The sequence below is a fragment of the Anolis sagrei genome, chromosome 3 (assembly GCF_037176765.1).
Source record: "Anolis sagrei isolate rAnoSag1 chromosome 3, rAnoSag1.mat, whole genome shotgun sequence".
NCBI classification, from domain to species: domain Eukaryota; kingdom Metazoa; phylum Chordata; class Lepidosauria; order Squamata; family Dactyloidae; genus Anolis; species Anolis sagrei.
In genome coordinates this window covers 13,922,914-13,937,074 of record NC_090023.1, presented here as the reverse complement: position 1 = coordinate 13,937,074, position 14,161 = coordinate 13,922,914, and the positions used below count along the sequence as shown (strand labels likewise).

The 14,161-nt window shown below is 42.5% G+C and overlaps 1 protein-coding gene across 16 annotated transcripts in view; it reads left to right on the top strand.

Moving 5' to 3' along the window:
• DLG2 (discs large MAGUK scaffold protein 2) overlaps positions 1-14,161 on the top strand; it is a 1,355,349-nt gene that overhangs the window by 722,590 nt on the left and 618,598 nt on the right. For all 16 annotated transcript variants that reach the window (XM_067466492.1, XM_067466491.1, XM_067466494.1 and 13 more), the window contains one exon: positions 4,188-4,349. In XM_067466492.1, coding sequence (XP_067322593.1) covers positions 4,188-4,349 — 162 coding nt within the window. The remainder of the gene's footprint in view (positions 1-4,187; positions 4,350-14,161) is intronic.

The following is a 14,161-nucleotide window of genomic DNA, read 5'->3' as shown; positions in this document are numbered from 1 at the left end:
TGTATTCAAACTACAGCAGTGGGTCCCAACCTTTTTTTGACCTTACTTATTTACTTAGTCGATCCTTCGTAGCCTGAGGATGATGGTTCACCAAATTTAGTGTCTTGGCAGTGGGTTCATAGGTGGCTGTGAAGCCCTATTCTTGATCTGCATGTTCTCCCACAGTGAGGACATCAGTTTCCAGGTGGAGGCAGTCCCGGTCAGGGTTGGCTTGATGCACCTTCATCTTGGCACATTCTCCCTTTCACCCTCCATTCGTACTTCTTCAAATTCTACAGCATTGTTGGTCACAGCTGATCTCCAGCTAGAGTGTTCAAGGGCCAGGGCTTTCCACTTCTCTGTGTCTATGCCACAGTTTTTAAGCTTGACTTTAAGCCCATCTTTAAATCTCTTTTTCTGTCCATCAACATTACATTTCCCATTCTTGAGTTGGGAGTAGAGTAACTGCTTTTGGAGACGGTGATCAGGCATTTGGACAACATGGCCAGTTCAATGGAGTTGATGGCATAGGAGCATTGCTTCAGTGTTGGTGGTCTTTGCTTCTTTCAACATGTTAACATTTTGCCACCTGTCTTCCCAATAATTTTTTAGGATTTTTTGGAGACAGCAATGATGGAATTGTTCCAGGAGTTGAGTTTGATATCTGTAGTCAGTCGAGGTTTCGCAGGCATATAGCAGGGTTGGGAGGACAGTCGTTTTATAAAGAAGCACCTTGGTCTCCCTATGGATGTCCCAGTGCTCAAACACTCTCTGCTTCATTTGGAAGAATGTTGCACTTGCAGAGCTCAGGCGGTGTTGTAATTAAGTGTCAATGTTGACTTTTGTGGAGAGGTGGCTGCCAAGGTAGAGGAAATGGTCAACATTTTCTAACGTTTTTTGACCAGGGAGCACTTGACCAGGAATCACTCTCCAACATTAGTACCAAAAGGGTTTTGAATCAGTTTTGGGTCAATTTTAGATTTGGTTTGGTTATTTATGGTATTGATTCAGAAAATTGCATTGGATAGACCACATCAGCTCTAGTTTCTGATACAGAACATATGCCATCCAGTAGTTGTCATCTGCTTGCCCACAGAAAACCATATTTAATAAGCCTTGGCACTGTAAGAGGATTTTGCGAGACCAGTGTCTCTAGTTGCAACGATGAGGCTGTGGACCATATTTTAGTTCTTGTGGACCAATGGTGGTCCATGGACTATAGGTTAGCATCCACTGATCTAGAGTGTAGATGCACTCAAGGTAGCCAGAAGTACTTCATTTCTTCTCCCAACCTTTGCCTGATACTCCGCTGTCACTTCTCAAGGATATGTACTCCAACATTTTGGCCCTGAAATCTCAAGGCACGTGTTTGCTGCTGACCTGGCGATCCTCGAAGAGCTTGAGACATTACTACTTCCATTTAATGTTTTTAAACAAACAAACAGGGATTTAAATTTGTGTGCTTTTAAAAGATGGCCACATTTCCATTTAATAGCTCACAGCAGCACAGTCTGTACTGCTCCATTAGAGGTAATTACAGGGGATTTAAAATATCTGCTGTGGGTTGGCAGTACATAATGCCCCCTTCGTAGAAGAAGGCACTGATTTGTAATTAGCATTCCTCATCCACCTGTTCTTTTGTGATTCTCTGAAGTTCCATGGACGTGTGTGTGTGTGTGTGTGTGTGTGTGTAGAAAGGGTCCCTCTGCCCAACAGCAACTATTTGGAGAAAAGGGTGGCAACTCTTACAGCTGGTTTGACATGATTTGAGAATTGCCAGGCAGAATAAATATAGCTCACTGGCCACATGTTATGACTTTCCAAATGCTTGGAAAAAATACCAGATTTTAAAATCTCTAAACACGTTAGTATTCCTCTTGAGCCACAGATCTAGTCCCTTCAGTCACCTCTCACGCTGGATCCACACTGCCATATAAAATCCAGATTATCTGCTTTTAACTGGATTATAAGGCAGTGTAGACTAATGTAATCCAGTTCAAAGCAGATAATCTGGATTTTGTAAGGCAGTGTAGAAGGGGCCTCAGTGAGGCTGGATCTGCACTGCCATATAATCCAGTTTCTGAATCTAGATTATCTGCTTTGAACTGGATTATAAATAACTGCAGTACCATATAATTCAATTCAAATCAGATAATCTGGATTCAGATACTTGGCAGTGTAGATGGAACCTCATATACCATATATGTTCTTGTATAAGTCTAGAAACTTTAATTATAAATCAATTCCCCAAATGTAGGTAGACTTTTCTATGGGTAACAGTCAATAGTATATACCAGGCTTGGGCAAACTTTGGCCCTCCAGGTGTTTTGGGCTTCAACTCCCACAATTCCTATTCGCTGTTAGGAATTGTGGGAGTTGAACTCCAAAACTCCTGGAGGGCCGAAGTTTGCCCATGCCTGGTATATACTATTGGCAGTTAGGAATTGTGGGAGTTGAAGTCCAAAACACCTGGAGGCCCAAAGTTTGCCCATGCCTGGTATATACTATTGACTGTTAGGAATTGTGGGGGTTGAAGTCCAAAACACCTGAAAGGCCAAAGTTTGCCCATGCCTGGTATATACTATTGGCTGTTAGGATTTATGAGAGTTGAAGTCCAAAACACCTGGAGGGCCGAGGTTTGCCCATGCCTGGTATATACTATTGGCTGTTAGGAATTGTGGGAGTTATTTATTTCTCATGTCACGGCAGCCAGTCAATTATATTACATTTCTAACAGAACAAAGCAAACAAACAGAGAAAATACAAAATGTGTGAGTTTGGTAGTTGATTAAATGTCCTTTGACCAGTATCTGGTCACTTGGAGTGCTTCTGGTGTTGCTGCAAGAAGGTCCTCCATTGTGCATGTGGCGGGACTCAGGTTGCATTGCAGCAGGTGGTCAGTGGTTTGCTCCTCTCCGCACTTGCATGTCGAGGATTCCACTTTGTAGCCCCATTTCTGAAGGTTGGCTCTGCATCTTATGGTGCCAGAACGCAGTCTGTTCAGCGCCTTCCAAGTTGCCCAGTCCTCTGTGTGCCCAGGGGGGAGTTTCTCATTTGGTATCAGCCATTGGTTGAGGTTCTGGGTTTGAGCCTGCCACTTTTGGACTCTTGCTTGCTGAGGTGTGAGTGTCTCTGTAGATCTTAGAATACTATGTCTGGATTTAAGTCGTTGACGTGCTGGCTGATACCCAAACAAGGGATGAGCTGGAGATGTCTCTGCCTTGTTCCTTTCACTATTGGCTGCTACTTCCCAGCGGATGTCAGGTGGTGCAATACTGGCTAAGCAGTGTAATTTCTCCAGTGGTGTAGGGCGCAGACACCCCGTGATAATGCGGCATGTCTCATTAAGAGCCACATCCACTGTTTTAGTGTGGTGAGATGTGTTCCACACTGGGCATGCATACTCAGCAGCAGAGTAGCACAGCGCAAGGGCAGATGTCTTCACTGTATCTGGTTGTGATCCCCAGGTTGTGCCAGTCAGCTTTCATATGATATTGTTTCTAGCACCCACTTTTTGCTTGATGTTCAGGCAATGCTTCTTGTAGGTCAGAGCACGGTCCAGAGTGACTCCCAGGTATTTGGGTGTGCTGCAATGCTCCAGTGGGATTCCTTCCCAGGTGATCTTCAGAGCTCGGGATGCTTCTCTGTTCTTGAGATGGAAGGCACATGTCTGTGTTTTAGATGGGTTGGGGATCAGCTGGTTTTCCCTGTAATAGGCAGTAAGAGCACCTAGAGCTTCGGAAAGCTTCTGTTCTACTATCTCAAAGCTCCCTGCTTGAATGCCAGAAGCAACCAGCATTGTGGGAGTTGAAGTCCAAAACACCTGGAAGGCCGAAGTTTGCCCATGGCTGGTATATACTGTACCTTAGCTCTAATCAAAAAAGGTTCCATCCCATCTCTGAGTACAATAGCCAAAAAGAAGAGCTTTATCCAAGGAAAGACTGCAAGAAGCATGGACTTTCTCTACTCACTTGGCCACAGCATTGCTTCTGGTCTTGTGGAATGCCTAGGCAGGAAAATTGCTCTTTAGTGCCCGATAGGAATGCTGACCGATGCTGACTAAATGGGTCTACTCCAACTGGGACTAATAGGATTTAGAGCTAAGGATTATTCTTGAATGTTTATCAAATGATCATGTTGAAAGATGTAGAAATCTCTCCCACCATTCCTAACCGATCTTTCTTTCTCCTTTTCTTTCTTCCTTGTAGAAGTATCGCTACCAAGATGACGATGCCCCACATGATCATAGTTTACCTCGTTTAACTCACGACGTGAGAGGGCCAGAACTAGTTCACGTCTCCGAAAAGAATTTATCGCAGATAGAAAATGTCCATGGATACGTCCTTCAGTCGCACATCTCACCATTGAAGGTTTGTAAAGTTTTTTCATTGAGAACTCTTGTTAAAGATAATCATAGAAAGCATGTGAATAACTAAATATAGGTGTCTTATCTTAAAAGTTATTATTGCGTGTTGCTTTGTGCAAAGTTTGCCACTGGATTATAGTGCAGTTGAGAACTTGTTATGGATTGGTGCATTGTTCTGTCTAGCATTTCCACTAATTAACCCATCACTCTTTTATATGAGGAAAGAACACTGTGGTTGCCACCATGAGGTTGTTGATTGCTGAGCTGTTTACCTGTTGTTGCTTTTTCAATTTATGTTTTGAAATACGAGTGCTGAGAGTTTTGGGGTGAAAAGGACTTCTTTTTTTGGTAATGTACTCACTTTCCTCTATATGGTTGTGCAATAACAATCTGCAAAATCAATCTGCAAAATATGTTCAGGTTCGATGGCACAGGAAAAAATGCATTGTGTGTCTTTAAAGTGAAAGTTGGTTGGTTAGATTTCAGTTGACTTCAGAACTGAGAGAACCTCAACTTAGTGCTCATGGCACTTCATTGCAACCAATAATTTCCTTCATGGGCTCACCTGGCAACAGTAGATCCATTCTGGTGCCACCACTTTGGTTTCCCACAGTGCCACCTCAATATTGTGGGGAATTTAAATGGTCGCCTAACACCAGAGCCGAAAAGAGGGAGCCCAGATCAAGTATAGTCAGTGGGTTTTATTTATTTAATTAATTAATTACAGTACTTATATTCCATCCTTCTCACCCTGAAGGAGACTCAGGGCGGATCACAGAACACATATATGGCAAACATTCAATGCCGATTATATGGACCGGGCTGTAGTGTAACTAGTTAGTAGCTAGCGGCATTAAATCACTACTGACTGAGAGGTCATGAGTTCAAAACCAGCCCGGGTTAGAGTGAGCTCCCGACCATTAATAGTCTAGCTTGCTGTTGACATATGGAGCCCAAAATACAGTTGCATCTGTCAAGTAGGAAATTTACGTACTGCTTTATGCAGGGAGGCTAATTTAACTAAGTTACGACATCATAAAACCTTCCAGCAACATGTGTAAGAATGAGGAAGTACTCCATCAAGGACTCGGTGTCACAAGTGGATGGTGAAGTGGCAGCTCTCCCTATGGCCGGAATCGAGCATGTCCTCGTGAAGCTGGAAAGCTGGAATGTTAAATTGCCTCTGTGTGTCTGTCTGTATATGTTGTACGTCTAATGGCATTGCATGTTTGCCATGTATATGTACATTGTAATCTGCCCGGAGGTGAGAAGGGCAGAATATAAATACTGTAAATAAATAAATAAATATACAATGACAAGACAGTCAACAGATAGAGGTATATTTAGGCTTATTCTCATCTTTGGCATCTTTTGGAGGCTGTGCTACATTCCAGCCATAGGGGGTGCTGTTGCTCCACCCCCTTGTCAAATAACTTTCTTTGTTCGTGAACTTTCCCCCGAAACACCATGCCTAAAATACGTCCTTGCTTAATGTGGTTCCTATTAATCTACTGCTGTTTTCGATCTGCTAGGTGGGTTCGGGAGCTGGGCTGAAGGTCAGGAGCTCACCTTGACCCAGCTTCGAACTGTCAACCTTTTGGTTGGCAAGATTTATTGTAGCTGCAGCTGTTGATTAACCTGCTGTGCTAAAGCCAGCACTTGTATAGTGCCAAGTTTGAGAATTCATATTCTACTGCCACATAATGTAGATCATTAAGGGGAAACCTTGTAGTGTGTAGTAACATCCATGGTGATATGTGTCTATGTTTTAACTAGAACTTTCAAGCAATGGGACCTACTTTGGAGAAAGTTTTTTGATAGCTTCTTTTGAATTATAATCTGGTGTGGACTCTCCATATCAGGGCATGGAAGGCACAGCTGCCACTGACCTATGGCTAAAATTGAACAAATGAGTGACTTAAGACTATATTGACCACTCAGAAGTTTTTTGAGACACATCAGTTGCTGTGTACTATAGGCAGTAGGGAGACATGGGGTTAGCCATCTCCTAGGTCTCCAAGGGGAAGTCTGCCCTTTCCTGCTTCAGAGGAACATCTCTCTGCTTTAATGGGAACACCTGCTTCAGTTGGACAACTAAAGTTGGAGGTAGACAAATATCTTTTCTAGTCCTGGATTTTGGGAATATCTGCTTTTCATTTCAACCTGGGCCTTGTACCCATTCATAGCCTGGAATACTCTTGGCCAACTGTTCTGAGAACCTGCTTGCTAAAGCAGAAATGGTCCAAGACTTTTTTCTGTCTGACGGGATCAAGATGGCTTTTATGCCTTAGTCCAGTGGTTCTCAACCTGGGGTCCCCAGATGTTTTTGGCCTTCAACTCCCAGAAATCCTAATAGCTGGTAAACTGGCAGGGATTTCTGGGAGTTGTAGGCCAAAAACATCTGGGGACCCCAGGTTGAGAGCCACTGCCTTAGTCCACATATAGACCCTGGCTAGGCTGGTGATTAACAATGATGGCTCATTGATAAGAGGATGCGCAGGCTGGACCATCTGGACACATAACTCCACATTCAGCAGGTACATAAAGGAGATGTGGTGGTGCAATGGGTTAAACCCTTGTGCCAGCTGAACTGCTGACCTGAAGGTCAGTGGTTTGAATCTGCAAGACGGGGTGAGCTCCCTCTGTCAGCTCCAGCTTCCCATGCAGGGACATGAGAGAAGCCTCCCACAGGATGGTAAAACATCTGAGCATCCCCTGGGCAATGTCTCTCCAGACAGCCGATTGTCTCACACCAGAAGCAACTTGCCAGTTTTCAAGTCACTTCTGACATGATTTTAAAAAGCAGGTACATACAAGGCCTATGGCAACTCAGGGGCACACATGTCCCAGATTAACCTGGCACATGTATCTTCTTATTTAGGGTGAATACTAATGCAGACAAGCTCCAAGTTGAACTTGTATTATTTTGAAGCAAATGAAACTCTACACATTATCGCCTTGCTGGTGGTGGAGAGAGGTAATAAGAACACGGGATGCAGAATCTTAAATCACCTCATTTAATAACAAGACAAATTCTTGTCTCTTCATGAATCCCAAATTACCAGCAATATCCACTTGTTTAGATAAACATTATGTCCTACGTTTTGCATATCGGATGTCCTCTGGCAGAATCAAATTACCTTCCTTGCTTATGCTATAATGCACAGGAAATTTGGAATAATTCCATTTGAAAGTGGTTTTGCAAGCCAAACAATGTTATCGACTTCAGATATGAATTAAAATACATTATTCTAAAATGCTTCCTCCATGTCTTTGCCTTGATTTAACGCTAGATGGTGCAATTAGCTGAGAATCTCTTTTTTCCAGGAACTATGAGCATCAGCATCAGCAAAGTTTCTAGAATTACCAGCTATAATTAAGGATATGAATGCATGGGGTTGAAGGAGTGTAATCAGAAAATGGAAGTAAATATTGGTTTTTTTCAAGACTTCCTGATTTGCTTGTTTCTGTTGAAAATATGTATACATTTTTTGCCCCAGGCCCAGCCACCATCCAACATTTCACAGATGAAAAATAGGATATAAATGGATGCACAAAATCAGAGTATATTCAAATGATAAGTTATTAGTGAGGGAGAACAGACAGGCTAAGAGAGACTTCAGCAGCTTGCTTTTGCCTAAGCCTATTGGGAATAGTGAGCTTTCCCCACAAAGTTCCTTGAGTGTTAACTTCTTTTGCACTTTGGACTCAGGGCCCTTCTACACATAGCAAAAAACCCGGAAGAAACCGGGATAAAAGGGGTTGGCTAAATGACATTTGGGGAAAGTGTGTGCAGAATCAGGTTCACAGCTGAAAAGCACATGTTTATAAGGTACACATTTTCTCATGACTTGCTGTCGTGGAAAACACGTTACTTCCTTCTGATCCCCAGTGGTGCAGTAGGTTAAACTCTTGTGCTGGTCGGACTGCTTGCCAAAAGGTCGGCAGTTCAAATCCAGGGAGCAGGGTGAGCTTCCATCTGTCAGCTCCAGCTTCTGGTGCGGGGACATGAGAGAAACCTCCCACAGGATGATAAAGCATCTGGGTGTCCAACATCCTTGCAGATGGCCAATTCTCTCACACCAGAAGCGACTTGCAGTTTCTCAAGCTGCTCCTGGCATGAAAAAAAGGCTTCTCCAATACACACGTGTGTTTTAAAAGCCCAACACAGCTGATTGGGTTGTAAAAAAAATGGAGCCACAGACACAGGTGGCTAAAAAGAAGCACAAGTGGAAAGCAATTACAATTAGAACTCTCTGCAACCATTCCTTTGTTCTGATCTTTGTGATATTCACAGTTGGGTGAAGAGATAGAATAAGAAATCTGCTTTTGTGTACATTGGGATCTCTGGATGAGCGTATATATGGTCCAGGGCATCTCAGAGATAATTAAAAAAAAACATCTTGTGGATTTGTAAAATCCACTGCAAAGGAAGGTGTTAGGATGGCATGGGACCATTTACCGGGACTGACAGTCTGGACTTTCTGTCAAGTCTCACGATGTTTAAACACAGTTATTTAACCGTATTTTTACACTGTCTGGAAGCACACTGAGTTTTCAGCAATTGAAATCAACCAAGGAACAAATAATAAAGTGAGAGGAAGATGAAGAACAGGACATTTTAAACGCAGCTAAAAAAATGGAACGGCCGAGGATATGTTGGGATTTTCCCTGCCGAATTAGGACATACAGTGACAGACAATCAAATCACATCTCCATACAGAACAAAATACAGTACAATCAGCATATCCATGGGTGATACATTCCTAATCTTACTATGAAAACTGAAAACAGTGAATAATAGTGATTTCTATTGAAATTGGAAAGCAATTAAATTTCCAAATTGGGGGATACATTCCTGATCTTACTGTGGAAACTGAAAACAGTGGATAATAGCGATTTCTACTGAAATGAACAACTCCTATAGCATCATTCTAGAGGACCTAGAAAATTCCCAAAGAAGTATCCGCTTCAGGAATATTGACTTCCGGCACAAACATATAATAGAACTGCCTGGAAGACCCCAAACATTCCTAGAAAGAACATTTTTCATCAGATGTATGTTGGTGAAATTGTGCCCACGGGTTCAGGAGTCATACTGTATTTTTAAAAATGTCTGAAAATAAATCTAAAAGTCAAAGCTCTGTCAAAAGTAACATGGTTTGTTTGCCTGGCAAAAGTTATCTAAAGGTGGAGCCAGCTTATTTTCCTTTGGGAAGCTGGTGGTCACTACAGAAAATGGCCTGTCATGGATATCTAAGGGTTGCTGTGAAAGATCCCAAAATCCAGACAGGCTTATAGGACTGGAAGCAGTCTGCCTGACAACCTGATTCCATGCTATTCCTTCCTGCTTCTCATTAGTTCTGTACCTCCCTTTGGGATAGTAACAGTGCAAAAGTGTTTGAGGGGAGATTGGCACATCTGTAGCTCAGGGGGTTTCCTCAGCCTTTCCCATTTAACAATCCCTGGTGGTGCAGTAGGTTAAACCCATGTGCCGGCAGGACTGAAGACCGACAGGTTGCAGGTTCGAAGCTGGGGAGAGGCAGATGAGTTCCCTCTATCTGCTCCAGCTCCTCATGTGGGGACATGAGAGAATCCTCCCACTAGGATGATAAAAACATCAAATCATCCAGCCGTCCCCTGGGCAATGTCCTTGCAGACAGCCAATTCTCTCAGACCAGAAGCAACTTGCAGTTTCTCAAGTCGCTCCTGACACAACAACAACAAAAAAATAACAATCACCCTGGCTAGATAAAGCAGGTGTCGAACACTCATTAGATGCTGTAAGCAACATCTGTCTCCCTCTCAGGAAAAAAGGCATCCAAGACTTGAAGACTCTGCCCTGCTTTATTTGGAATTGGACTTTGTCTATTCTTGTGTGCTCCCTAAGCTTGTCTTGGTTTTCCAAGCTACTGAGCTTATCAACTAATGGACTGCTTATAGCTCTTACAGACGATCTCCTTTCCCATTGCATTTGGATACATCTGTGCCTATTCAATTATTGTTGAACTGCAGCTCTCAACTACTCTTGGTGACATAAACAATAATGAGTTGCAGCCTAACAATATGGGAGCGGGGTCTAATATCCCCCATTCCTCACTGAATGGATGCAACTTTGCTGTGCATTTTATACTCAAACACCCAAAATCAAAACATGTTAAAGCAACATATTGAGCTATCTGCTTAGAAGAAACTTCTGGAGAGCTTTGAAACAGAAATGTTTGATAAGGTCAGCAAAATTGCAAACAGCTCTGCTTCCTATTCACGTGTAGCAGGTTTTTGCATTCAACAGAAGGTGAAAGATTGTTAGGAGTGGGAAGGCGCATAAATTTTTTTTTTAAAAAAAGATCAAACTCTTTCAAGGAATGTCTTACAACTTCCTTACTATGTATCTGCAATTCAAATGTGCTCATTTATCCTGATCTCTCATCTATCTCCATCTCTGATTGAAGCACCAGTCATTTTCTGTTCCTCCTGGGAATCAAACTAATCAGTATTCATCATCACATAACAGTAAGGAAAAAACTACATTTGCCAAAATGAGCCTTTAGGATTTGTAATTACTGGGTTGATGCTTGGTTTTATTTTCTTCCTATGCGAATGTTAGAATATGGGAGAAAATCTGAATATATTCTGCACCTATGTAGAGGAATAATATAAAAAGGGCTGCCTTATTTCAGCAGTTTTGATAAAACTGTGTTTTGCCGTAACATGAATATTTACTTTCAATTTTTTTTTGTTAAGCTCTACCCAAAGATCCTTTTACTACTGACTTCATAAATTCAGGACAGCATTTTCTAGCTAATATATCCAAGGGTAACACAAGGTGGTTATTTTAGTGTAATCAATATTTTCCATTTTTTCCAAATGTGGCATTACCACAAAGATGGGCAAAGTATGTCCTACATGTGCTCTCTCGGCACAGTTTTTGGAGGCTCTTGAGGACCAACAATTGTGCCTCCAAATGTCCTATCTGAGTATGGGAGTATTTTGGCCACATGTTGGTTCCCCAATGTCATGCAAAGCCTAGGACAAAACTTCTTTAACAACCAGAAGTAAACTGGAAGTGACTTCATTGTATCCTAAACTGGGAAGCATAGTCAGCTCTGCCTTTGAGGAAATTGAACCTGTGACTTTTGGCATCCAAAACATATGCTCTGCAACTGAGCTCTGGGCTTAAATTACCCCCTTATTATTGCTCTTCCCTCCAGCATCAAAATGTAGTTTGTTTCTTTGTTATCTTGGACCCATGAATGATGGCTATTAGCTCAATTGAAGCTGCTGCACTTGGTATCTTGTTTATCATTCTGGCATATGACAGGTTTAAGAGATCTAATCGAATTGTTTCTGTCAGCAGACAATTTAATTGGTGTTTGGTGGTGGTGGGGATTCAGGATTTCAAAGCAAAGCACGGGAATGTAATTCTCCCCTCTCCCCCAAAGCAGTAACAGCTTATGATGGGCAACAGCAAAATAATATTGAACAGCGAGCTACCCACCTGTCATCTGTTGTCACATTTGCTGAAATATATATATATTCCCCATCACAACCCTATCAAACTCCAAGGAAAATATGCTCAGGCTAGAAATGTGGTTTGTTCTTTCCAGTATTACAATATCTTACCGGGTCATCTTCCCAAATACCTGGGAGTCACTCTGGACTGTGCTCTTACCTACAAGAAGCACTGCCTGAAAATCAAGCAAAAAGTGGATGCTAGAAACAATATCATACAAAAGCTGACTGGCACAACCTGGGGATCACAACCAGACACAGTGAAGCCATCTGCCCTCGCCTTATGCTACTCTGCTGCTGAGTATGCATACCCAGTGTGGAACACATCTCACCACACTAAAACAGTAGATGTGGCTCTTAATGAGACATGCCGCATTATCACGGGGTGTCTGCGCCCTACACCACTGGAGAAATTACACTGCTTAGCCTAAATTTAAACAACATACATTATCAGATTTGGTTTCCACCTGCTTTCTGAAAAAGCAATTAAAGCAATTAGTATAAAATTAGATACTAATTTTTGGTATCTCTAGCACCACCTGACATCCGCCGGGAAGAAGCAGCCAATAGTGAAAGGACCAAGGCAGAGACATATCCAGCTCATCCCTTGTTTGGGTATCAGCCAGCACATCAACAATTTAAATCTAGAAATGGTTTTCTAAGATCTACAGAGACACTCACTGGAACACCTCAGCAAGTGAGAGTCCAAAAGTGGCGGGCTCAAACCCAGAACCTCAATCAATGGCTGATACCAAATGAGAGACTCCCCCCTGGGCACACAGAAGACTGGGCGACTTGGAAGGTGCTGAACAGACTGCGCTCTGGCACCACGAGATGCAGAGCCAACCTCAAGAAATGGGGCCACAGAGTGGATTCCATGACATGCGAATGTGGAGAAGAGCAAACCACAGACCACTTGCTGCAATGCAACCTGAGCCCTGCTACATGCACAATGAAGGACCTTCTTGCGGCAACACCAGAAGCACTCCAAGTGGCCAGATACTGGTCAAAGGACATTTAATCAACTACCAAACTCGCAAATTTTGTATTTTGTCTGTCTGTTTGTTTTCGTTCTGTTAGAAATGTAATACAGTTGACTGGTTGCCCTGACACAACAAATAAATCTTCTTGGAAGGGAAAAAAGAACCTTTAGAACTTTGGGACTAATTCACCCAAAAGGTATGTCTGTGTATCCACAAATTACCCCAATTAGAAATTATCTCCCGTGGAGAATGGAGGGAGAGCCAGTATGACATAGTAACTTAAGTGTTGGAGTAGAAAATTTTCAGATCCTCACTCATTCGTGATAACCCACAGAGTGACCTTGAGCTTGTTTCAGCCTCAGGAAAAGGTGAGGGCAACCCCCCTCTGAACTAACTCTGCCAAGTCAACCTTGTGATTAAAACCCAGATGACATTTACAATCATAGAATCATAGAGTTGGAAGAGACGACAAGGGCCATCTAGTCCAATCCCCTGCAATGCAGAAAGAGAGAAGCAAAGCAGTCATGGCAGATGGCCTCTGTTTAAACATCTCCAGAAACTCAAACTCCAAGGCAACATATTCTGCTGTTTGAACATCTCTGCCAAGAAGTTCTTTCTAATGTTTAGATGGCATTATATTTTCTTGTAATCTGAATCCATTGTTCCATGTCCAAGTCTCTAGAGCAGCTTGGCCCTCCTCAATTTGCCATCTTTTCAAATATTTAAACATAGCTGTCATAGCTCTTAACCTTCTCTCCTTCAGTCTATGCTTACTCAACTCCCTAAGCCATTCCTTGTAGGACTTGGCATCCAAACATTTTACCATGTTGGATGCCCTTCTCTGGACATGTTCTAGCTTTTCAATATCCTTCTTGTATTATGATGAGAGCTTGTTGATTTTCAGTAGATCCCACTCAATGGAATTGATGTCCCAGCCATGGTCTTGTAGCCTTCTAAAGTCCTTTGGTTAGGAGAGACTTGGGAGTCCAAATCCCTCATTTGTCTAAGGACACAAGGGCAGCTTAGTGGAATGAAATCCTATGTTCCCCCCCAAAGTGAGATGTGCTAGGGACAGATAGCTACGGATGAATAGGATTTGAAAAACTCCAATGCCACAGTGCAATGATGTGCTGTGCTTCTGCTCTCAGATTTTCCTCATCTCTCAGGGGGCTGAAACAAAAGGAATGATTAAAAACTTGGTAATTGACTTTGTGAAATGTTCTACAGTTGATGATCAATCTGATGCTAAACAAGGGGAGGCGGAGGGCGGTAATGATGTTGTCAACATGTTTTAGCTTCAAAAGAGGACCCTTGTTTGTGC